The sequence below is a fragment of the Falco punctatus genome, assembly GCF_963210335.1.
Source record: "Falco punctatus genome assembly, chromosome: 9".
NCBI classification, from domain to species: domain Eukaryota; kingdom Metazoa; phylum Chordata; class Aves; order Falconiformes; family Falconidae; genus Falco; species Falco punctatus.
Window position 1 is genome coordinate 3,065,978 of NC_137589.1, and position 26,819 is coordinate 3,092,796.

The 26,819-nt window shown below is 42.4% G+C and overlaps 1 protein-coding gene across 1 annotated transcript in view; it reads right to left on the reverse strand.

Moving 5' to 3' along the window:
- Positions 1 to 3,721: 3,721 nt before the first annotated feature.
- Positions 3,722 to 26,819, reverse strand: part of NPS (neuropeptide S) — a 38,849-nt gene continuing 15,751 nt past the window's right edge. Inside the window, exon 3 of the mRNA XM_080403113.1 lies at positions 3,722 to 25,447. Coding sequence (XP_080259239.1) covers positions 25,238 to 25,447 — 210 coding nt within the window. The 3' untranslated portion in view covers positions 3,722 to 25,237. The remainder of the gene's footprint in view (positions 25,448 to 26,819) is intronic.

Sequence of the window (26,819 nt, forward strand, 5' to 3'; positions counted from 1 at the left end):
AATAATTTAACAAAGTTACTTAATCTGGTATATAATCCAAGTTTAACTGCCTGACTTAATACTTTCACTGAAACTATAGTCGCTCTTTTGATATTGTACTGTCTTTTCCCACCCGATGTTGCCTACCATGGCATTTTTGAACAATAAAACAGATTCAAGAGACCGCTGACCCACCATGGAGAGGTCCTGCTGGTGTACACCACACTCCCTGGAGCGACTGGGCCTTTGTGGAGCCCTGAGACATGAGGTCAGGGAAGGAACTCAGCTCCTGTCCCACCAGTTCCAGGCTGCCCTGTGTCTCCATGTACATTACTCAACCACACTCTACACAGATCCGCTTTTACTTTGTGCTCTCTTCTTCACGTGAGCATGTGAAGGTGATGATGGGAAGATTTTGACAAACACAGGATGCATAGTCAAGAGTTGTCACAGCACAAGCAAAGCTATCAAGCTACAACAAGGCTTTTACTGCCCCATAGCAGCCCTCTCATGCCTCAGCACCACCATCAGTCTCACACAAGGTTTCAAAGGTTCATCCACTGTCCATGCTGTTTTTTCACCCTCTTCAGGCCAGACCACATTGCTTCTTGCACCTGCTGCATCCAGAGTTTTCCTTCTCCTGGCTCCTCTTCTGCACCCAGCGCTCTCTTCTCCTCTCTGCTTCCTTCACCCCTTCCACATCTCTCTCCCCCATACCCCTTAGGGCTATTTAATTACTTAGCAGAACCAGCCACAGCTGCACATTATCCCCGTCAGCCAACCCGCCGCCCCTGAAGCCAGCCCACAGCTGTATATGATCAGTGTTAATTAACCCAGCTTCATTCCTCTACAATCCCTCTACAAAGAGTAAGTTCAGTGGCCGGGTCTGAAGGACATGCCCAAGTCCTACAGCCAGGCAAAGTGAACCAAGGGCACCAGGTCTCCTGCCCCATGGACCCCCCTCCCACCCAGGCCCATACCCTGCGGTGCTGCACGTCTGCAACCCTGGGGACGGGCCGCTCCTCAGCTGTGTAACTGACTGTGCGTTACCCTTTTATCACCGCTGTCTCTAATGGGAGGCGTTGTTGACTCAGAGCATTCCCTGCACATCTGCGTTTTCCTTTGGCTGAGATCCTTCACGTTGTTGATCGTTCTTATGTGAAATGACTCCCACAGGGCCAACATCACAGTGCTTTAAAAGTGGAAGCCCTCCACTTTGCAAGGATTAAGTCCTTCACAAAATCATAAGGAGTTACAGCAAGTTGTTTTAAAAACGACTATGTAGTCATGTCCCAGTGAAAAATTTTCTGGGAAGCACCAGTTGAGTCAGCCATTAAACAATCCCTCCAGACAATTTCTAGATTATTTCTAACTCTTGACAAAATATTACTAATATTAGACATTGCCAAACAATGTGTCAAATTGCAACTCTAATTACTCCACCAGCAACACACATCCTTTTGCAGCCGATCACGTTTGGATATGTTTGTAAAAACCCAATAACTTCTTTGTGTTATTTTTAAATTGTTGTAATTTTATTTTAGATTTGCTGCCAGCTGTAGAACTAGCAGAGGGCAATAACCATTCTTTTCATTGCAGCACACATTTAACTGACATTTCCATCTCTCTAGGGACTTTTCAAAATCGTTTTTTTTAAACCAGACTGCTTAATACATTCATATTTTTTAAAAAAGTAATTTTGGCTCACAGTTTAACTTGTGATCTGTGCTTAGGATGCACAGCATGAAAACAATACTTTATTCTAGAAATTTCCTTTTCTTTCTTTTACACCTTTGTGGGAGACAGCAAAAGTAAACCTCATTCTGAGCAATTAAAGGCTTTAATATTTTTAAATTGCTATCACTGTGCAAAACCCAGCAACACGTACCACAAACAAAATAATTTCTAAGGACCCAGAGAAGCGTTGTGCCGTTACCCTCAAAGCAACAAAATTGTAACGAGTATGTATCGGAGCCATTTGCCAGCTTTGGTGGAAACTTAAGAGTTGTAGTAAGTTATTGATTCTCGCTGCACAACACGGCGCATCAGGCAGACGAGAAAGGCACTGTTTGAACTAACTCCTGCGCTACAGCAGCTGCTGGCGGTTCTGCACCGCCTCCGTCAGACACCAAGCCTCACTTTCCGGCTGGAATATCCGATGGCGATTCGTATGCCCACCTGAGCGCAGCTGACTTTGGGCGAGAACAGAGGGCTGTCCCTGCCCACCCTTCCCCCCAGCTTCTCGGGGACCTCCAGGGCCCCTGGTCTTTATCAGCGAGAAAACCCTGGAGCAGTTTGCCATAAACCAAACCCCCTTGCACCCCTCTCTTGAGTCGCGCCTGCCTACACTCAGCCATATTCACCGATCTAGGCTGCTCTCCGCACCTCAGGCTTTACAAGTCTTCCCCTCTATACAAAAAGAAAAGGTATTGGAAAACGTTACCTCCCTTAATGTTAAAACCTCCACACTCCAGCTGTATAACCCATCCACACTGATCTTTTCTTTTAAATTTAGTAATTAAGTTTAGTCTCAGCTGAGAATCAGTATGCCAGATTTCAGCCTGGAGTGAAAATAAATGGTTGAATTATAAAACCCTAAAAATAGAAATTCAGAATGCAATCACTGACACAATCTTCATTCAGGCCCCTGTAGTATTATAAAAGGCATTTAGTAAACAACAAGGTAGCTAATGATGCAGTAAGCATTTTCATACAGCACTTAGAGACAACTCACTACACATAATTAGAGCATTACTAGAGTCATCAGCTGTCTAGTACATCTGATAAAGAAATGTCACCTGCCTCAAAATATGGTAGTGATTCCAGTTGCTTTATGTGCAAAGCTTTAAAAATCAGAGGGAGGACGACAACAACAAAGCTAATGACATAGTTCACGTCTTGTTGTTTTGAAGCAGCACAGAAATTGGGAAGTGAATTTTTTTTTATTATTATTCTGTGTCATTTGCTGAACTTTGTAATAAGTTCTTGCTGGGCTTAATAAACAAACCAAACAAAAATGTTGTGTCCAGCCATAAGCAAACGTGCTGGATTATTTAATGTCCAGGCTAAAAGCCTGTCTTGCAAGGGCTGCATGGGATTGAAGAGTAAGAGATGACACTTGGGTTCATCTCGCCCTGGGGCTGACTATCCACATGCTTTTCTTAGATAGTATGTTGATAGATGTGACTCAGGAGGATGATTCATCCTCTTGAGGTGTTGACTCAGATGGGGTTGAACTGCCTTTGGGCACGTCAGTCTAGAGAGGGAACGAGATTATTTGTTTAATCAGACATCCAGGTCTTAAATGACTGGAGTTAAACGAGATGGATTCTACCCTGAATTCACAGTTCCTACAGGTGATCTGTCTCATCCTTTTCCGAATGGAGTGACAGAGCAATTCAAGTGATTTCTACCTTCGTAAACGCTACTTGTGCATAAGTCGGGAAGCCTGGAGCTTCTACCACCGATCAGTTATAATACAGCTGAAAAATTCTGTGTTAGCCTCTTGTCCTGGGCTGCACTCACCCGCTAACTGGAGTGTGGCATTTATGGAGTTCTTTACAAAGACAGATGTGTCCGAGTGCTGAGATCAGCACAGCACTGCTTCCACGTATTTTCAAACATTCATGAAGGCAACAGGAACTGGGCAAGTGGATTAGCGTCAGTGATGTGGAACTAGAATGTACACATAAATAACACACTGAGTGAATAGCGTATAACTCCAGCTCTACAGGACCCAGCACTTTCTACCCTCAGAAAGTAACTCATCAATTGCTTTTAAACTTGGGGATAATTCAATGTGCATCTACAGAAACGTCTTCTTGGGCTAATTCTACTCATCATTTTCAATTATTACTTGGATACAGCAACAGAGAGTAGTCTGTATAAATTAAAATGCCACAAAATAGAAAAGAACCAAACAACCAGGACTCAAGATTCCTGTAGTAAAGTGAGGAAATGGTACACATTCAGAAAGATGAAATTCAGGTGGGGAGTAGCTTTCCATGCAGCCATACTTCAACACGTACTGGGAGCCGGAGGGTGATACATCGAATATGAGCTGGTATTGTGACAGCTGCAAGAGATGACATGATTTAAGAAAGGTCGGAGATGAACTGCAGAGGCTGAGGGACAGTAGGGAGACTTAACAGGCTTTCAAAAAAACATGACTTTTCTGAAAAAAGCTGAAAGATCTGATTTTGTTTATTATAAGAAAGAGAAGACGAAGGGAGGCTGTTTCAGGGGGGAAAGCCAGCAGCCAGTTGTTCTTGTCCACTGAAAATGAGGTAAATTTAGACCAACTCGATGGTAATGAGACCTTTTAAGAATTCCTAACCAATGTTCCAGGAGCAGTCTAGACAGACAAGACTTCCTCATTTTCAGTGGCTCGAGTGCTGCTTTTTACTGTTGTTACAGCAGGACAGTTGCCTAACTTGGTATTTAGAAGAATTTGGGTTTGCTTGGAGGCAACACAAGATCTGGGGCTGAACCATCTCTCGAGTCTCTTTCAGCTTTTCTTTTGTTAGAGTTTTATTCTTTGGACTCATAACATCAAACCCCCCATATCTGTTCATTTCATACTGTTGCATGTCGGGCAAGAGTCACTCCTGAGAGAAGAAGAAACCTTTTTTTAAGCACAACGTCAATGGTGACATGGAAGACTGCAGCCCTCCCCTTGCCAGCAGTGGCCTGGATTAGAAAGAAATAATGAAAATACACACTCTCTGTTTAGTCATTGGGAAACAAGTGGGTTCATAAGCCTGTATTTTCCATTCTTCTTGTTATGTTCCCTCCTCGGGGTAGTTCTTTCCCTCTTTTCTAAAGGCTCATGTTACCATGGGAAACATGACAGAAACCAGCAGGTGTTGTTAGCCTGGGAGATCTTGAATAATTTCTTATGTGAAAACATTTTCATTCCTAAAGTATAATTTTAAGGTGCTGATCCAAAGCCCATTGTAGGCTATGAAAGGCTTTTCATCAGAGTTAAATGCGTAAGAGTTAACTGATTACTCCTGTCTTAACAATTTCCTGCAATGAGAACACAAAGGATACACTGAAGAAGACACAAATAGCTCTTTTGAAGACTGAAAAAGCTGAGTTTATTAATAACATAGAAAACCTTTGACTGAGTCAACACAAAGCGTTTTTTAAAGTGTTTGGCTCACACAATTCAGAAGTTGATTCACTGTCAGAATATTTGTTCTGGACTTGTCAGGAAGCAGAAGTAACAGCTCTGTTCGCAGAAGCCTTTGCTAAACACTTCTACTGCCTGATCAGATGTGCTTCTAGCCTGTCATTTTTTTCTAAACATGGAGATATTCTCTTGTTCCACTTTTAAAATCGACCAGGCGTCCTTAAGGAGGGCTTGGGAAAATCTCAGTTTAACAGCCCAATCTTAGCTGTGGTAATCTGCTAAAATACAACACTAAACTTTGGTGAACATTACTTTTGTTTTCCAACGAGTAGCCTTCAGAAGGCTTCAGAACTGTGTAATGCATGCAAACATTTTTAAGAGGGACTGTTCCATCTTTTATTCTATTAATTCCTTTATCAAGGGGAATAGGAGCCTATGGGTTTATTTACATCTTATCAGCAAGCAAAACACTGCAATCTAAAATAATCCCAAGCAAAAATCTGCCAAGAACATTGGGAAAACAGCTTTTCTTGCAGGTGTTAATGTGCTGAATCAGAAGTCAAGCCTCAGGAACAGAGGGAAAAATAAAGATATTTGTAATGCCTGACACACTACAATTTTCATTTTTCCAAGATGAGTTTTCTAAATCTTACCCTAAAGTATCTGTTTGAATTTGACTGAAGGTCAACATATTCTATTTGTAAAATGAAAAATATCCAATTACTCTGTACGTCGAGGAGCTAATGTCAGGACAGTTAATGAGTTCTGTACAGAAACATGAATAATAAACAGCTAATATTGCATAACTCACGTTGCTGTCCCAGGGTCCCATCCGCAGCCGGCTGGGACCGACCGAAGGATGAGCTCGCTTGGTTCAGCCCTGTCCATGCGTGTGCTTCCTAGGCAGGCCCGTGGTTCATGCGAGGGGTTGGAGATGGCTGCATCAGCCCTGAGCACCAGTCCCACCCAGGTGAGCCTGCTCCAGCCACCACGTCCTCCTGGGACACACCAACTTTGCTGTAACACCAAAGCTGGCTCTCGTCACCAGTTACCTGTGCTTGCTGAACTGCAACCCATCCCTCAAACACTCTGTTTCTTCCGTCTGACTTTACGATAATGTTAAGTGCAATTACTATTACTGTGTGGCTCATAATAAACTATGTTATAACAGAGTTCTCCAATGTGCCGGGCAACCTGCAGTTTACAAGATATAGATACCCAGAATGTCAGAGACACGCACAAGCATGCATTTAAAAGCGCAATTACCCTGAGACACTACACAAGCTACCAGGTAACTCAGACCAGCCCGGCCACCAGTGTCCAGCAAAACACAGCACTCCCAGTAGCAACATCCACATACCTGCTCCAAAATAACAGCTGGTTACGCACATGCACGGTTTCAGTTTAGATGTGGCCATTTCGTAGCCTGAGTTGGACTTCTCCTGATTAACTGACTTCAAATATACAATTACCTTTCGTTGATAAGAAACCCTTTAAATGAGTACTAACATCAGAACCCAGAATGACCTCTCTGGATATTGGGAAGAGACAGGTGTCTAAGCATCTCCCTGGAATGAGCTTTGCATTACAAATACTTTTTGTTTGTTTGTTTGTTTAATTATGGAATAACTTTTCATTTCGGAATCAGGTCTGGATCTGGATGCTTATTTGCTGCAGGCAGTATATATCCACTTAGGAAACAGACCTCAACAAGAGAACGCGTGAATGACATTTTAGAGTAAAACAGGCAAAATCTTTCTGTTTTGGTTTTCAGTAAAACCACCATTCCTCCTCACCCATGCCCCTTCACAGGTTACTGTATTTGCACCTGCAGCTCTACTAAATCTCTGTGTGAAGTCTGTCCTTTGGGAATAGGGTGACCTTGGTTCACTGTAGCTTAATCCTCCTCTAATCCTCCTCTCCCAGGTAGGATTACAGTACAGTGAACTAAGGAATTTCTCCTCCTGGATGAGAGCTTCCATACATGAGTTTAACAGGTTTCAGCTCTCTCGCACTCATCCTGCACCGTGCAGGCCAGCTGCCCACCCTGGCAAGGCGTGGGGCTGGCTCCCCTCTTCTCCCCATGGGCGCTACCTTATTTTTCAAGAAGCCTGTTGAAATTAATGGGACTACTGGGAGGACATGGCATAATCTGGATCAATGCTGTGAAATGTTGTACGTCTTGAATTTCATCCCAGAAGAAAATTTTTGCAGCCAATTATACCAATGGACTTGAATGTGTTTGTTTTGCCATTATTGATGAACAGCAATATTCCACTGAGGCATTTTAATAGATACGAAGTATAGTGCACGCTTAGTGCGTGGGAAGTGCACAGACAAAATAGTTCCAATTTTCTAGTGTTTCATGATACTATGCCTGCTGTCAGCTCACGACAAACCAGGTGCCAAGGAGGTCCTCCCTGGGCAAACCACTCTTTGCCGAAACTAGTTATTTTAGTGTTGTTCAATGAGATATTGGATCATTAGAGAAATGTTAGCTTCCAAGGAACAACAGGAGCAATTAATTTGGTCTTGCATGATGGAAGGTTGCAGCACACGCTTGTTTGGGGAGAATAATATATCACAAAGAGCCCCAAGCAGGACTTGAAGGCTGCTTGTTTGAAACTGTAATGCCTGTAGAAGAATTGGAGTCATTTAAAATTTGATCACTACCTCTTGTTAAAACCAATGATGTGAATTATTTTCGGTCTTGGTAGTATTAAGGTAGGAGGAAAACCTTGGCAGAAACTTGTAGTCTATGAAAAAAAAATGCAGTATGTTGATTTCCCCGCAGTAATGGCTCATGTATCTAATTAATTTTAAAAGTTTTGAGTTTTAAATTGGTTTATTGTCTTGGTTCTTACCTTTACTAATGGCAGATTTTACCTAAAATAATAAAATACATAAAAGTAGAACATAAAGATCCCAGTCTATGAGTACTAGCAGTAAATATTTTTAATGCAAAGTTGGAGTCACTTTTAAGTTAAGGAGATAGCTGCAACCTATATAAATCTGCTATAAAGTTGATATAAATCTGGTATAACTTTAGTGAAGGTACTTACATGCTGTGAAGACCTGAGCCAGTCCTTAGCTAATTCAGATTTCTGCTGACTACAAGTGGTATTAGATTACAGCTAATGAGCTCTCAAGACAATCATGCACATCTCCTATGTTAAGAACAAACCCAAACTCCGCTATAAACCAACATGTTTATCGCCAGCTTGTTTTTAGACATCACAGTCAGAGATCTGCTCCTCATTAAGGCTACCCTTGTGGGGTAACAATTAACCACATTGTAATGACTGATAAATGGACTCTGGGAGATTTTAAGATGTTATCTTAAAGGAGTGTAGCAATGCCTGAACCCTGGGTGTTCTGGATGTTTGGCTTTTTGCTTCAAATGTTAGGACAGAGCTCACTTCCAGGTGAGCTTTCATCCATGGACAGCAAGTTTAATTTACATACAGGAGGATCTGCAGATTTGGATCACCTTTCTGTGTTGAGTACAAACTTCTGAAAGTTTTATTTCAAAATAGGAGGTTTGAGGTTTTATTTTAAATTTTTCTACGCTTGCATGCATGTTAAGGAAATAAGTGAGTTGTTTCTAGTGCACTGTTTCTACTGTGATATTGACATTCAGAAGAAATCAATGACAGACTCTTCCACTGTTGGCTGAACAAAAGAAAGGGATGCTGCTACTTCCAGTAATTGAATTTTTGTTTCATTTGTGAAGGTGACACAGCAGCTTAAAGAGCATCCCCCCAGTGCACAATGTACATGCTACCCCTTTGGTCTGCTGATCTGTAAGGGAAAGGGGAGTCCACCAAGCACAAAGGACCATCGCCACGGCTGGGCATCCCGCAGCAATCCTCTGTGGATGTGCCGGCACCCTACACGGGGGTGGAGGAGAGCGTGCCCATCCCATGCACCAAGCCCCAGACAAGACTACGCTGAGGAAAGTACTAAACACTTATTTGAAGATTTACAAAGAAAAATCAGCTCTCCTTTATATATTCCCTGTGCTAAAGCTGGAAGTGGAATCCACTGTTGAAACGTGAGATGCGGGGACTTCAGGCTGGCTTTGGTGGGGATATTAATTCAGCCTTATTTATGGATAAGGTTATGCAGTGTGACAGCGCTGCAACACATAGGAGGAAATTAAAGGGTTAACTGAATTTAAGCTGGGAAATTAACCTAAAGAAACTGTTCCATGCTATGAAAAATATCAGCTTTTGCATAGGAGTGATGCAAGCACTTGCCTGTCGGTGGGTCTGTAGCAGTTTTCCCCACTATATTTTGGAAAGCCATGAAAGCAGTGGGGGAAACTGTTGCATCGGAGGGCCGCGTGCGGCGCAGGAGGCTGTGCCGGCTGTGGTCCCCGATTCTCCACTCAAGCACCTGGGAGGAGAAGGATTGACAGCAGTAATATTTTGTGACCTGCAGAACCCATGCAACCCATACAGCTTTCCGTGGCGTGTCTATTGCAAATCAGAGAGGCTTACATGGATATATTTATAGCTCAGTTAATGCTCTGGCATATAAAAAGTGTCATTTTTCTTCTTAATTTTGAAGTAAAAAATTGATACTTCCTATTACAAATTAAAAGTCATTGTGATTTAGTGCTAATTAAGTGAAAAATGCTTGAAATGTAAGAAAACTGACTGGAAGCAGCTAGCCAATTTGGAGGTCTGGGGAAGGGACAAGCCATGCAGGTGCAGGAGATGGGGTGGCTGCCGCTGTTACTCTTGCGGAAGGGCTCACACATTGCACAGCGGATGGCAGAAACTCCCTTGCAGCTTTAAGCTCTTCAGCTGCAGGCAATGGTGACATTCACATCACCTGCATGTTAGCCCTCCTTTGAGGTTTAGATTTGCCCTGGACTAAGTATCGTGGCAAAAGCCCAGGAGCATCCTTTGCTCATGGTGCAGAAGAGAAGCTGCACATAACCGTAACACAGATGCAAGTTTTGGGGGTATCAAACATTCTGTTTGGGTCAAAGCCTGGTGGAGGGCTGGGGGCCCTGAAATTCCTCATGGCTTCAACTTGCTGAAAGAGCTTAAAAACCCCCACAAAACGCCACCACCACCTGCTGCCAAAGTCACTGCCTGGGTCTGGGGCCAAAGGAGGAGGTTGGTTGTAGGGGAAATGGGGTACTGCGATACGAAACAGATCTGCTATTGGACTGGCGCCTTCTGAGCCTGCAACATATCCACCTTCTCTCAGACACAAGATCAGTTGTGAATCCCTCCTAAGCACAGAATTATGCCTCAGAGCCTCAACCTCCATTTACAAGATTTCTTTTCCCTGTGATTGTTTATGGCAACTTTAAAAAGCTGAACTGCATTTTTCTTAGGTCTGCAGAAAACCCCAAACGATCATTTCAAACACATGAATTGTCCCAAGCGCAGGAGTAAAAGCCAACATGGCAATTGAAATGTCAACACTGCCGGAGTGTCTTAGCCACTCCTGATGCTTTAGCAAAATCACGAGTAAAGAGCTGATGATGTTTCTGGCACCACCCCAAAGTCTCAGCACCAAGACCCATAACTGCGCTGTGTGCAGCTGCCGTCACCTGCAGCCCAGCCCCTATCAGCAGTGACTTGACAAAATGCTGCACCATCAATAAAAGACCTGCAAATTTGAAAAGACAAATTAATTTCCATATATTTCACATGCCTTGACTCAAATAATTTTACTGTTGATTTAAAAACAATCAGTTACAAAACCTGGAGTTGCCTGAACCGCTGTGGAGCCTGTGATGGTCACACCAGCTCATGAAGGTGGAAGATGATCAAAGTACCTCGTGTTGTGGCCACCTCCCTCTGGTGGGCTCTGTCCTGAAGGTTTGCTTAACAACATGTTTAAAGTAAAAAGAATTAATTGCCTTGTCATCATGTAGGTATATTTGAAAAAGTAACGGAGGGTACAGATAATCAGCGCGCTCTGTTCTGAAAACGTACTGACCTACAAAATCATGTCCAGGTTAGCTGTGGGTTTAAAAAAATCCCTGTAATTCTCTCTGTGGAACACCCCAGTCAGAACCATTCATTAACCAGCTGGTGGCAGTGTTTTCATTAGGAAAAGATAAAAGGTATCACACTCATTTTCCATAAAATTCACTCTTCCAGCTATTAAAGTGAAAGAATCTTACTTGTTACTTGGTTTCCCCCATTAAAACTCTAAGAAAATCCATACAGGAATAAACTCCCTCAGTCACTGCTGCAGAATACTCTTCGTTTAACGGGTTATATTGCGTCAGGAGAGCACAGATATGTTTTTATTTCCTTTTTGAGCTTAGCTGTTGTTTATGCTGCCAGAATGCTTCTTTGTTAGAGGGATCCGTGCTTTTCTGTGCAAGTTAGTTTAGATTTTGAACAGAGATGTTAAGAATGAAATAAAAACATGACAGATTTAATATTGGTTTCTACCCACTACTGGGCATTGTGTTTTGAAAGAGAGCGTTAGAAATTGTTTCTGGAAAGCAGAAAGCACTGCAATATTTCCTCGCTCTCCCCACACATTCAGCAGCAGCATGTTCCCATCACTCTCCTGAATCTTAATTTAAACCAGACCATAGCTGTGTGTGGAGGAGAGCTTCATCTCTCCTTATGGTATTTATTAAAAAAAAAATAACAAATAGTCAGCATTTATCAGAAATAACTCACAGAATACAGGCTGCCTTATCTGGAAATACCTCTCACACGCCCGCCCCTCCCAAGCTTCCAGCAATGAGCCTTGACATGTGATATTTACAGATATTTCTGTCCTGAAATAACAGGTACCAAGAATACCAAGTGCTAAGTGTAAGCTATTCTGACCTCTCTGATTGAGAATAACATCGCACTCCTACTCCGAGGAATCAAACACTCCTCCCCATATGTGATAGCCATGCCATCTGCACTACCTCCATCTGCTAACAGGCATCTTAAGCCTACACATATGTACCCAGAACTGATGCCAATACGTGTCAGAACACCTCCTTTATGTCTGGGAATCACAGCATGCTATAGCTAAGATGTAAAAAAAGAGAAATGCTTATTATAATGCATAAACACCTCCAGCAGCTTGGGTGCAGAGCTAGCAGGGCCATTAACCACGGATCCCAACCGTTGTACCCCACGCTCATGCTCTCCTTCTACACCCCCCCCATTGCACCTAAATTACTGCAGGTGCAGTAGCTGCAGGGCTAATGCCTCCATGTAGGATGTAATGAGGTTTAGGAAAGACTCACAACCCACCCAAAATACCTACACTGCAGTTTGGGTATGGCCAATTTAGCTGGCCGCTCTCCAAGGCTGGGCACTCCTCTCTCTTTTTAGCACCGTGAGTGCTCAGCATGCTTTGGGTTATCTGAGAATGGCTGAAAAACAAAGAATAAACACTTACTAACTTCAATAAATGTGCTAATCTCCTAAGAGGCAGACACTTACGTGCTTTGCTAGACTGGGAGATCTTTTCTATAGGTTGGCATTAGCTTTCAGCTCCGGTTTGCTTCTCCCTTCTTGTACAGTAGCCCAGAAGCTCCAGTGCAAGGAACCCTGAGATTAAAAAAATACCTTACTAAATGGGAAAAACCAAACGCACATGTGCATGTGTCACTTCAAAAGAGGAAATCTGTCATTCAGTTTAACAGAATGGTCAAAGTGACACTTGACTTCTGTAGGTCTGAAGCTCCTCGCCGCTTCCAGGGCTTGGGAGGACGCGGGACACCAGCAGCAGCAGGCGCCTGGCCGCCTGTCCAGGTGCTCAGGTGGGCGAGCATCATCAGTCTGACACCCGGAGGAGAGTGGGCTGGGGGGCCTGACAGGCAAGCTGGCAGGAGATCTTCCTCGCTGTGACTTTGTCAGGATTGATTGATTTTCACAGATCACTTAATTTTTTATGATATGGCATTTTCCAATGGAAAACTGTTTGAAGGAGATTTCTGGCCAGCCTAATTTCAGTCCCTTTGGGGTTTTGTTTCATTCCTGGCCTTTTTCAGTACTTGACGAGTGAAAAATTTCTGTGTAGATTGCAACTGTTTGGAATAAAATTTGCCCATAAAAGCCCCTAGGATGCACGTTTCATTATTCCTTTCTCAAGTTAGAAAATATTGTAAATAATTCTCAGTGAGTGATTGATGTTTCAATCAGGTCTGAATTTGCATCCACCTTGGTGTTCTTTCCCTGTGCATACTCCCACAAGCTGGCTGAATGATCATAAAATAGAGCGTTACAGCCAGGAGTGTCTGTGGAAGCGCATTTCACGTTTATTCCCCAAATACTTCTCTGTGGTTAAGTAGCCATGATCCCAGGGTGAGAGAGATGCCAGCGTGTGAACTGGGAGTCACACCATAAACGACCCAGCATGAAATCCACAGAAATCTGCTGTCAGTCAACAATGGAAAACAAACTCCAGAAATACGGTGGCGTACAAATCTCAGCAAGGCAGAAAAGATGGGGGGTGTGTGTGTGTCAACAGAGTGGGAGCTCACACTGGGACTCATGCCTTGCATTCATTAATCTTTGTTATTAATTCTCTAGCATATATCAATGCAAATTCATTTTTTTCTTCTTTTTTTTTGGGGGGGTATCTTCAATATTTTTACAGTACACTTGTTGCAATAGGAAGCTGTAACAGATGCAATACCTGTTTAATTTGTACTTGATCTGTGTGTTTTGACAAATGGCATCATAATATAAAATATTTTATATTTAAGTCTACCTTTTCATGGTGAACAGCTTTTCAGACAACCACAATTAGCACTTTGGGTTTTTTCTTGTTGCCAGTAGTACTGCTTTGTTTTTATCTCCCAAAATATCTTGTGTAAGAACAGAAGTAGCTAGAGGAGCTGAGAGCAATGGGATGGTGTAACTTCACACACTTGTTGTAAATATCTGCTGTAAATATCAGAAACCTTCTGTAAAGTCCTTGCTGGACCCTGGTTAGGCTGAGTGATGATTCTCTCCTGTAAATGTGAGGCTATGATGTCACTGAGATAACTGTACTCTCATGTTTCTCAAGGACCTGCGTCAATCTCATAGGTTTCCTCCTGTGTTCAACACCAGAAAACCTTGGGACCTCTTGTATAAACTATTCACAACAGTGATGATGATACAGAGCAGCTCAGCTGTTGCTCCATGCCATTCGGTGCCAGCTGACTTTTGCTGCTAAAATAAACCTGCAGACCCACTTGCCCGCAAGCCCTCCCCTTGCTCAGACTCGATCCCTACTACATATGCGTACCGCTAAAAGACAGGGAAAGAATGGCTGAATCCTTATCTGGGGGAGGATTTTCAAAACCAATAGAATCTGAGGCTCAGATTCGGCTTTTACTGGGTCCTAGCATCTCAACTCCATTTGATGCTTTTGAAATCCCCAAATTTTCAAATATTCCTCTGTCTGCTTTTCTACTCAAAATGCTGTTCATCCAGAGAAGTTATGGGCAACCCTTACTAGCCCCCCCCAACCTTTCGCTGCCTTTTCAGTCCCCTTTGGTTGGCTTTGTTGACATTAGAGGGCAGTCTTCCATTTTGATGCCTTTTTTTTTTTTTTCCCCCAAACATTTTTTAAATAGCGCTTATTGCGATGTGCAGAACTGCCAGCGCTTTGGCAGGCTAGGGGTGAGGGGAGAAACACGTTCAAAACAAAATGATGCTATTTTCATTTTAAAAACTACTACAATTCTGCCAATATATTCTCTCAAATATCACATTTGCATGATCTTTGTATAGCTAGGAGGGTGTACAATTTAGAAAATGTAACAGACATTAACTGTTTCACATTGCAACAGCTATCTATGAAGGCTCGGTGATTTCCCAGCAGGGATTGGAGTGAATTAATGAGATGCAGCCGTTCCTTGACATTGCGGGGTATTAAACTAGAGGTGGCTAAAGGTGACTACTCTGAATCTAAGTTTTGTGATGAATATCGGTAAAATCCTATGATCTCTTAAATTCACTTCAAGAAGCGTTTATAAATCAAAGATGAGCCCCCCCCCCAAAAAAAAAAAAAAAAAAAAATCAGACCAAAAAGTTGCTTCAAAATGTGTTGGAAATGTATTTCTGAATCAGACTCGAAGAAATGTCTCATAGTCATAAAACCATAAACCATCTATAATGCCATTCCAGCATTCAAAGTGGTAATATTCATATATCAAAGCTGAAGTGCTGTTAGCTTCCAACTTTTTTAGGATGGCATTCATCTTTATGACAAAAATAATTACGGAATGCTAACCTGCAGAGACTTCAGGTTTGTTGAGAAAAAAGTACCACGTCTCCCATCTCCAGCCCCACCAAATTTGAAAAGCTAAGCTTGTGATCATGAAAATGAAGAAAGAACAAAATATTTACATGTCATAGGCTTTTATCTCTCTGGGAACTTTTTTCTTGTGCAAGTACACATGACAAAAAAAAAAAAAAAACAAAACAAACAAAAAACAAAACACCAAAACACAACAAACCACCCACCCAAATACAGAAATTGCTCAGAGATCCAACTTTAGCCTGCCCTTTCTCCTCTGCAAATCTTCTCCTTCATGCCACCACATGCTGGTTATCCATCATTCCCACAATCAGTTATGGTTTGCACCACAGTAGTGCTGACATGCCACATTAATTTGCACCGGCTAGACACCAACATCCCAACCAACTGAGCGCATACCAGACTCAGCAGCAGAAAATCACATCGATGTAGCAGAGGAAGGAAAAAAGGACAAGTTTGTATTTGTTGGATGCAAGACTGAAGTGCAGAGATAGTAACTAACCTGCCCATGGTGACATAAGTAGTGCGGGGAAGCTTCCTATAGGGACAGGAGAAATGGACATGTATTATTTTTTTAATTTTTTGCAGGGCTCCGTACCAGTCAGGCGTACTGCATCCCTACCTGGACTTGACCATCCTGGGTTTGTGCCTCTGTAACTCCACAGCATAAAAATATTGACAGAACCAGAAGACTCTCTTCACTCTCCCTCACTGGCATGTGAAAGCCATTGTTTGGTTATGGTAAAATCGAACCATTTCTTGAAGGTCAAGAATTTTAAAAGTAACTCTCAGATATAAGAGTTTTCATACATTCCAAGACAGGATTCCCCAGGAGAGCGTTTGCATTTGCTTTTACTTCCCAGTTTTGTTCAGTTAGTCATGAACAAGTACTTACCTCGCTGCTGTTACTGACCATTGCTGTATTTAACAAGGCACTGAGAGAAACACACCACTGTATTAAGGGTCACTAAAAAAATATAGATATCTACTGAAACCTCATTTGTTATGACCATCGGTTACCATTTTAATGGTAACCATTGTCTTATGGAGATCTAATGAGGAAGACTAATTTTTTTCCATGATTTGCTCAAAGTAAAATTGCTGCATTTGTTGGAAACGCATTAAAAAAATAATAATACTGCCATCAAGTAGAAAGCTACTGGCATAAGCTGAAAAGGCAGCTGCTGATACTGTCACAGACATATCAGCATCAAGCTGGGTCGGATGGGAAAGGACACGCGGCTGTGAAGTCAAACTGAGCGCGCGGTTGCGCCCGCAGCAGCGGAGGTGTCGGAGGCCAGGACCGTCCCTGCCCTATTTTCTACACCGCAGGGGGGGAGCTGTCCTGAACTCATGCAAGGGGGGGTGGGGGGAGGATGGTGATGAATGACCATGTCGTATTCCCCCACTAACTCTGCAAGCACTGAAACAAACCCTTGGCAATCGATGGGTCAAATTATCCTCAGCCATGAGACCCTAAAAAACACCGGGGTTCAGTGCGGTATGACCGCAGCCATCTAAACTACAAGGTGTTTTACATAAGTAAAAAGTGAAATAATTGAATGTGGCTTAGCGAAAGATCCACATCAGGCCAGTGACCAGAACACCTAGTTTTCATTGTAAGGCTGTGATGTCCATGGTATCATTAATCAAGCGGTGTGACAGGCAGGCAGCACGGGCAGCCAGAGCTCGCACTGTGCCAAAGGACCTGCCTTCATCCCCAGAACGCAGCGAAGAGAAATGCAACTCGTTTCCTTAACACAAGCACGTAAATGACACCTTATTTGTTGATCATAAGGAGTAATTTGCAAAGTTCAAGTACCCAAATATGCAAATTGACATGATGGTTTACATGCAAAAAGAGCAAACTATCTGAACTAACTGCCACAGAGCAGACCTGCACCTGCTGTACACCTCCTTCTCCTGCACACCCTTTTCCTACGCTGGAAAAATGCACTGTGCAAAGACAACAGTGCATCACAAAGCACTTGGGCATCAAAACCTATAGTTTAGTTGCAGAAATAATAAAAAAAAAAAAGCCAGCTTGATACAAAAAGAGAGAAGAAACTGGCTGGGCTTTCTGAAGTGCTTTAGTGACCTGGTGCTTGAGTTGCATCAATTTGCAATGGAGATTGTGCTCTGACACAGCGGCTTGCCCAGCTGCTGGCAGTTAGAAGCATCCATGAGGAAGCCAGTTACACTACTGTACATATTTGCAGATAGGCAAAGAAAATATTAAATAATAAGCCATGTTTGCAAGTGGGAAAAGAGCAATTGAACAATTTTTTTTTTTTTTACTCTTTTGTTGTTGTTGTTTATAAGTATCTTTTCATAGACCAATTACATCAGTTCCACCCACATGGGTCGTTTGTCTTCTTTCATTTAAGCGTGTTTAAAGTAATCAACAGGATGTCCATGCATCAGTTAGCATACTTCATTATTTTCAGCAGTCAGGATTTGGCCTTAAATCACTCTGTAAGCTTCTCCAGTCAATTTTCCTACGTTGCCTCAAGTGACCGTAAGGAACCTCATTAATAAACAGACATTATTAGATCACATAACCAAAAGTTACCAAAGATAAGAGAGAATACAAATAGTGTATTAAGCAAAGTTTGCTTTCTTCCAATTGTGCTATTTTATTAAAAGATGTAGAAACACAGCACTTGCAATTCTCCTGCACATCTAGGGGGCAGACAACAGGACAGCAGCCAGAGTCCAGCCCTCCGGGTTCGCCCACACTGGGCACAACTTCTGGAGCTAAACCGTGAACCTGAGTCAATAATGAGCAGCTGAATACTTTGTCCCCCTGACTTACACATTGCTCCTTCACGTTATGGTGCACTCCAGCCAGCACCAATTGCTGTCCAATTAAGTGAATGAACTTAGCATCCTTCCTGACGTGCCACAGTGTCTTGCACAACAATGATTTTGCCATATTTTGAATGTGGAAAATGACTTTAAAACTGAGAAACATGAAATGATGTGGCATTTCACAGGATGCGCTTTGCCAGGCATTGCTGAGCAGCAGAAAATATGCTCGTGACTGTGATGCTCCCGTCATCCAGGAAGCTAACAAGATACACATTGCCAGCAGGAAGGAATAATTTGCAAACCTGGCTAAAACTAAAAAGCAAAAAGACCAGCACAGTCAAACATATCCCTTGTCACAACATGGGGAAACCAAAAGGCATGTCTGTCCAAGAAGCCATGGTCTTTTATTCGAAATATGTAGCAGCATAGCAAAAGCCCTTACAACTTCAAACTGAGAACATGAGAGCAGATGTTTTAGTAAGGCCTGTAATGATAGGACAAGGGGGAATGGCCTTAAGCTGGGAGAGGGGAGATGCAGATGAGCTGTGAGGCAGAAATTGTTCCCCGTGAGGGCGGCGAGGCGCTGGCCCAGGCTGCCCAGAGCAGCTGTGGGTGCCCCATCCCTGGCAGTGCTCAAGGCCAGGCTGGATGGGGCTGGGGGCAGCCTGGGCTGGGGGGAGGGGGCCCTGCCCGGGGCATGGGGTGGGACTGGGTGGGCTTCAAGGTCCCTTCTAACCCAAACCATTCTGTGATGCTATGATCTCCCTGATACATTTCCAGATAGTGGGGAAGTTTACTATAACCACCATTTAGTGGCTTCAAGAAAATACTTACAGAAAGAGTGGGACCCGCTTCAAAACTAAGACAGCTAAATTTATGGCCTGAAAGGAGATGTCTGCATGCAAATTGTACGTCTAACCTCCCCTGGCAGTCACCTGAGCCCCCTCTGGTATGCCTGATGTATCAGCAGGTTTGCCAGACCCGGGCAGAGATGCACCGCACAGGGTGACCCTGTGGCTCTCCGTGGCAGACCCTGCTGAGAAACACCCGTGGAACAGCACAGGCGTGCACGAGCATGTAGACCCTGGCTTGGAAAAGGAGCTCTGTCAAGCAGGCTCCTACCAAAATATATCATGATTCCAGGTCTTTGTTTACTGTAAAAATATTCTAAAACAGCATTGTAGAGGATTATCAATGAAATAGTGAAGAAGAGCAAATACCACTAAATGGCAAGGATCCCCCCTCCACTCCCCAATGGCCATTTTTACTTGTAAATATTCTCCCTTTCCCCCTGTGTTTTGAATCAAGTTGAGATCCATTTGTTCTTTTCATTTACATTATGATTTTTACTTAAAAACGAAGTAAAAAATCAGCAACATCTATAGACATCATCTACTTGCTAGTGTAATTTTCATTAGAAAAAAATTAAAAATAAAAGTGTGTGGGGGACTGAAAATACTCTAGATTAATGCTTACTCCTGCATTTACATCTCTGTGTTTAACAATCAATTTACACACACATCCTTGTAGACCTTTTGTTCACCCAAGTGTCATGCTACTAATTAGAACGCAGTGGCTGCTAATGAAGACACAGCGCCAGCTGCAGGGGCTGGGCACCTTGTGGAGCTCCCAGCTCCAGCATTTGGCTGTGGTTTTGAAATGCCAACGATGCCCTGATCCCCAGATTAAGATACAGTGGGCTAAAGAGGCAGTAGGCACAAACCACAAAAAACAACGGGGATGCTTTCTGGGAAGAAAAATCTATTAGTGCACATAGCTGCTGTGAGGTGCTCAAGGGTTGCCATAGAGATTCCCTGGATTCATTCGACCGACTGTAAGAAGTGAACACAAAATACTCTTACCGTTAATACGCTGAACGTCTGATCCAAAGCCCATTGAAGACGCTCAGTAGCTTTCTGTTGACTTCAATGAGTTGTGGATGATGTTTCAGGAGCAGCACTTGATAGCTCATTTCTTATCACATTGAGCCCTTTTATGTCCTCTGAAAGGTTCATACCGAAGACTTTGAGAAGATAGGTCTCAGTTGATCAAGCTTTTAAGATATGCTTAAAATTAAGCATAATCAACCCAATGACTTCAAATCCAGTAGGGTATTAGAAGAAAAAATCTTTCTATCACTGCAAAGGCAGAAAAATTCCCCCTGGCTGTAAAACCAAATAGCGGAGTGAAGCCTGATGTGCAGCTGTATCATTTTTTCAGTCAACAAGCTACATTCTCGCTTTGGTTATGCTCACTAACCATCGCATGTTAGAGTACGACAATGAGCTCAGCTTGTTTCCTTAAAAAAAATGGAATGCCATACTGTTTCACTACTAAAAATAAATTTAAATATAATGAAACATTCTTTCAGACTAATAAAAAGCATATCTTTGACATTTTTTTATCTTTTTCCAAACTCTTGAACCGTTTAAGCAGACAGCTCATCAATGACATATTGCATAAATGCTTCACCGTTAGAAGTAATTTTTCATGATGAATCTTTAAAGTGCCAGAATATCTGATAAGTTAAATTTTGATTTTCTTTATATGTCAAATGCTTAATGGTTGTCTTAGAGTCTTTCTGCACTATGATTTTTATCTGTATTTTATTACGGTAATAATAACATCTAATATACTCTCTCATATCTGTCTCGTTCTTTCTTAAAGTCAAAATTCTATCCAGAGCTAAAACCAGCAAGAGACTTCTTCCTTTCTTCCTCTCAGTATTTTAAGGTAATAAATTACCATTTACAGGCAAATAATGGCAAATTAGGAAATCTAAACATGATGTATATATACTTTAATATACGCTTGGTAATCAGAAAACCAAGTATTGGTGTTTCATTACAACAACTAATTTTCAGTCTTGCAAGCAAATTAGATGCTATTACATCAGGCTATTTAATTGCCTTTCTTGCCAATAATCTGTGAAGAAGAAAAAAAATGTTATTTCCTCCTTCAGGCAGATTTCACTCGTTCGTATTTTATTGGATTTGTTCTTTTCGTTTTCACCTAGTGGTAACCTTAGCTGCCTTCTTCAAAGGCACAGATCATTTTTAAGGAGCAGAAGCAGTGATAACGGGCACAGCCCTTTGCCAAGTGCCCTTCCAGGGGTGGGGATGGGGATGCAACACCAGCTTCTGTAGCTGCAAGGCAGCCCAACCCCGGGGCTCAGGACAGGCTGGCTGCTAAAAATAGTGACTGCTGTGCTTGGAGAAGGCTCTCACACCCCAAAGACAGGGGCTTATTAGTGGAAACATGCCCAAAGCCTTCAAAGGTAGATACAAGTTAGAGCAAAGTAGGGTGAAAAAGAATATTGCTATAGATTCAGGGACTCTGCATGTCCTTTAAATGCATTTTAATGTGCTTTACCAAAGGATGTATGATCAAAAAAGAAGAAAATACATAGTATTACTAGCTCAAGACAGAATGAACAAGAGCAGTTGCACTTTGAAAGTGCCGGTTATAGAGGATGCCTCTCAGTCAGCCTTGCTGGGGACTGAGCATCTCACCCATGTGTTTGGCTGGAGTGATGGACAATGCAGCTGAAAGAAGCTTGTAGACCTGGGAATTGGCTTGGCTATGCAATCCACAGGGCTCCCTGCGGGGTAGAAAACGAGCACGGGCCTTAGGATGCTTGGTCCCATGCTGAAGGTGACACGGGAGGTCACACTAACCAGGCAGCAGAGCTCACACCTTTCTCCCAGCCCTGGGATGCTGCGTTGGCCGCAGAGACCTCCCTTCAGTGCCCCAGCACCTCCAAAACACTTCCCATATCCATCAGTCATGACACTGCTTATGCGAGACAGCTTGATGAAGATAGCTTCTTATTTTTCAGATGGAGAAACTGGGTATATCTAAGGTCACAGACCGAATTACTATCAAAGGCCAAGACTGGTCAAGGCATTCCCAGCTTCCGAACTCACTCCTCAATCTCTAGACAAAGCATCACTCTTGCCACCGTCTAAACTTGTTTATGCTTTCTCTTTCTCTGAGCTTAACCAAGAAAAATAGTAAAGTCAACAAAATATCTTTTCACAGACTAATGAATCCCTGGTCTCCAGAAAGGAATATAATTCATTGCAGCGCATTAATTATACTCTAGGCTAGCAGTCATTCCTAGTACTCATTCCTATTGTCCTCTTTGCACTGAAAAAAGACATCTTATGTCATGTTGGCAGTTTCTTTCAGCATAAACATTAACGTGCTCAGCCGTGGCACCCTTAGATCCTTATTTTCTGACAGAGATCACTAAGGTTACTCTCTGTTCTTTCCAAAATAAATCTACCTTTAAAGTTCAGAAAAGAGTTTAGCATTTCATGTCAAAGGCAGCATAAGTGCTGTGAGTTTTCGGTGGGTGGTGACGGTGAGATGAAGCCGCTAGTGGTAGGACCACTTCTGTAAGTCAGCTGGGTAATCTACATTTTCCAGGCTGGCTTGCTGTGATTTAGGTGAGTGCAAGACTTACAGCTCTTGGTGGCCTCCTCGTACCATCTTTTTTGTATATGCAGATCCCTCAAGGTGAAGTGGCTTGTTAGAGAATGACTGGATCATAAATAAAGGGGTTTTTTACTGTAGCCAAGAAGATATTTTCTTGCAGGCCATACTAAAAAAAAAACCAACAACAACAACAAAAAAACCGGATGAAGGTCTGCATGAGCAGGGTATGGGCTCTCAATTCCTCCTGGACATACCCTGCTCCAAAAGACTAAAAAAGTTAGTCATACACCTGCACAATAAATGAAAAGGAAGAGTCTGATTTTCAAAGCTACACTTACAGCTCTGTTAGCTTACAGACAGCCTTGTTTATCTTAGGTTACCAAGGCAGAAATGTTTTTGATTACGTAGAAAAAAAGTAAACTGAAATGGATGTGAAAACCCCAGACAAAGATAAATCTGGACTTGTTTTGTTTTTTTCCTTTCCTGAAAAATAAGTTAGGTGGTGAGATGAGCTGCAAGGAGGGGACAGTGCCACTCCAGATAGCTGCACTACGACAAACACCTCCACCTCACAGAGTACGGACATGCACAGATGCAGAATACACACATTCTGCCTGCACAAGGGCATGATTAAATCCATGGAGCTTTTTTCCCTTACATACTACAAAGGAAAGCCCACTGCTGTTGGGACACTGCACTCGGGAGCTGCGTCAGGGCTTGGCGCCTCCTGGGCACACTCACCCGCCAGCTCAGCAGGCCCAGGCCAGGAGCCATTCCTAGCCCTTCAGCTTTGCATGGCCAAAGGCACTAAAACACCAGTTTTGGGGCAGCTCTGGACAGAGCTAGAGAGTGTTTGAGTTGGAAATTTGCATTTGCAGGACATCTGCCATGGCTGAAATCACAGCAGCCCAGAAGGAAACGGGGCAAAGGCCGTGCTGCGGCGAGACCACGCATGCCGCCGCACTGCTGCCAGGGCTTCCTCCCACCCAGCCTTCACACAAGACAACATGCAGGGGAATAATAATTATCTTACATTTTCCTTGTACATTTTTAAAGGTCTCAGGGTGCCAGTTGACTATGAGCTGCAAGGGCTAAGCAACCTAGACACCAACAGTACCAAATATCACAGCACAAACTATCAAACTGCAACAAGGTCTTTTACCATCTCATACCAACACACTCCTCATACCATCCCTCTGCTGCCTTCTCCTCGTCTCAGCTCATCCAGGGCACGTGTTCTCTCTTCTCTTGCTTCTCCCTCATCTGCTCCCCCTTCACTGGCTCCCAACCACTGAACTTAACCAGCCACACCGGCACCTCATCTACATCAGCCACCCCACCGCCCCTGCAGCCACCCCACAGCTGTATATTGTCAATGCTAATTAGCCCAGCTTCAGTCCTCTACACCCAAAAGGAGTCTTAAGTGTTTAAGCAGCTTTAAAAACATGATTCTGTAAACATATCAGTGTGGACAAAGGCAGATAGAAGTGGACATCACGGGGGTGATGATGCCAGTCAACCTTATTCTAGGTTTAGTAATGGTCTCCTGGGTTATGATATTTAACAGGAAAATATTAGAAAGCATCCATATACTGGTTTATTATTATCTCAGCTTTGAATTCAAGATGCATTGCATGAACACTTCGCAACATTTTCAAGCCAATGTCACAGCTTGTTACACTGCGCTTGGAGAAAACAGCCACAAGGTAAAATTCACACATGTGTAACTCGGCAGACGACCTTTCCTACACACCCCATTTACATATTTTCAGACCAAATGAGGGTTTTTTTTTTGTTTGTTTGTTTTTGTTTTTGTTTTCAATAAATTAAAAAAAGAAACACCCTGTTGTTAATTACTGCACCACAACTGTAGCAGATGAGCAGAAAACACATTTAGCACAATTTCATTAGATGTGTGTTGCCTATGTGAGTCAATTAATTGAGGCAGAGGGAGCTGCACTGATACCCTGCCTTAGAGTGATTTCCCAGGACTCTTCTGGAAATGAGATGACACATCTCAAGAGATTATTTCCTGCTAAAGTCATCTTAAATAACTGTATCAAAAAGAAACTAGAAGTTACAAGCAGGGCCCGATTCTGTCTTTCAGCAGTGGCCCTTCGTATCTTTGCAAATCTGAAAGGAAATGTGCTTTTAAATCTGTATGAAGATTGCCAGAGCAGTTGTCTTCAAGTAAAGGTGGTTTGGGCCAGGGCAGCGCAGGCATGCCTCGCCTCGCTGCTGGGTCTGCCTGTAGGGCAGAGAGGAGGGATGCCAGGAATAACACCGACAGCCTGCATGCACACATCTAGTCAAAGCACAGGATTATTTTGGTATTAATCAAGAGCAAGCTGATTAAATCTGTAGCTTGACAAAGAAGGGGAATTAACCAAATGAAAACATTCATTTCAATACAAAACTTTATGATACTGTAACTTTGGAAACAAAGCCCTTTCTGAGAAATCCCATCTGCTCCACTTGGCTTGTGCTCTTTGAAATAAACATCTGTTTACATGCTGAAGACACGGGTACATTTGTCTCTGTTGGTTTTACTATAGAAATGCATTAAAATGATTTTAAGCACAAAGTTAAACATCAGATGCTAAAATCGGGACTGTGGTTTTGGACATTTGTTTATGACTTTGCTCTTCGAAAGGAAGTTTTTTTAATTCCTGATCCAACACCGTTGCGAAAGGACCGTTTATTGAAAGGCATCTCCAGGTAAGGCTTTAAAAAAGCCAATTCTTCGTTCCTGCCCACCTTGGCTAAGCAGTTATTCAGCAGGACGAGGCAGTAATCAGATTTTCCATACAGCTGGCAATTCAAATAAAAAGGATTGCTGCTCTGAAGATAAAAAAAAAAAAAAAAGAAAGAAAAAAGAAAAAAAAAGAAAAAAGAGAGAGATAAGAAAAGGTAAAATTATGGATTCCTGTATTTGCCAGGACTTGTTCAGTATAAAAAGCAAACTAGAAACACAAAACCAATCTAGGCTGAGAATGACAAGGATGAATTGTTATTTTCTAAGGACTCGTCATATTCAAAATCAGATTTTTTCATAGTTTTCTAGAAAGCTTAACTGTGGTATTTCCAGGATAAAATACTGATACTGTTACAATAATGTGTATGGTATGAAATGAATTGTTTTCCGTGATGCTGACCAGTTGTGACATGTAACACAGTTTCCCTAGAGTAGCATGCATGTTTATTGCTGTAAAATGAGGGGTTTTTCCAGTTAACAATAAAACAGTATCATGTTATCACTTGTGTCAAGTCATGTAGTTTAAATGACAGATAAAAGAAAATGAAAATACCTGTAAAGCAGAAATTTGGGAGAAGCTTTCTAGTAGTTACGGCTAGTTATGGTAATAGTTATGACTAAGTTTAATAATGACAAAATAGTAATGGGAATTTTAAAAAGTCTTGATTAAAATCCATGTAGGCTTATGTATGCTTTCCTTTTACTTGCACCTTACAGTATAAAAATGTAAACTACATCAAAACTTTTACAAATTTAAATTGCATTTAAATAAGCATTGAATTTAAAACAGAACATTTCCTGGCATGTCTACAGTTACTATGTGCATCTTTCATGATTTGATTTACCAGCTTGTGGATTATCTATCGAAAATAAATACTCTGCCATCATTTCTAAAGCTGCCTGTATTGCATTCTTGCTTAGGGAATGGATGCATGCAAAACCTTGGGGTCACCACCTGCCTTCACTGGCACTGATGGTAAAACTGCAATTAGCTTCACTAAGATTAGTTTTAATTCAATATGCTGTTACTGTTATTAATGCTGTTTAGGACCTAACACTTTCCCTGTTCTGTGGGTATAAAAGGTAGATTAATGATGCTTTCTGCAAGCAAGAGCGTGCGCCCAAACTGGGGCAGCTGGGCAGGCGTGGCTCGCTGACCACCCATGCAGCCACCTTTTCCCACTGACTGGGGACTTCTTCCCCAGCCTGAAGTTTCTCCCTAACAAGAAGAAATACTTTCTGCAAGAAACACAGACACAGAGAAATGCCCCTTGAATTTTTAGCTGCTAGCTCACACCCTACGCAGGGACTTACATGACTGAGTAAATGACTGTTATTTTAACGTGCCAGATACTCACTGAAAGAAACTCATTTTACTGATTATATCATTGTCATAAAGAGATCCATTAAGAAACGTGGCTACTCAGATCAAGCTGTGTCTAAACTATCCGTGAACAG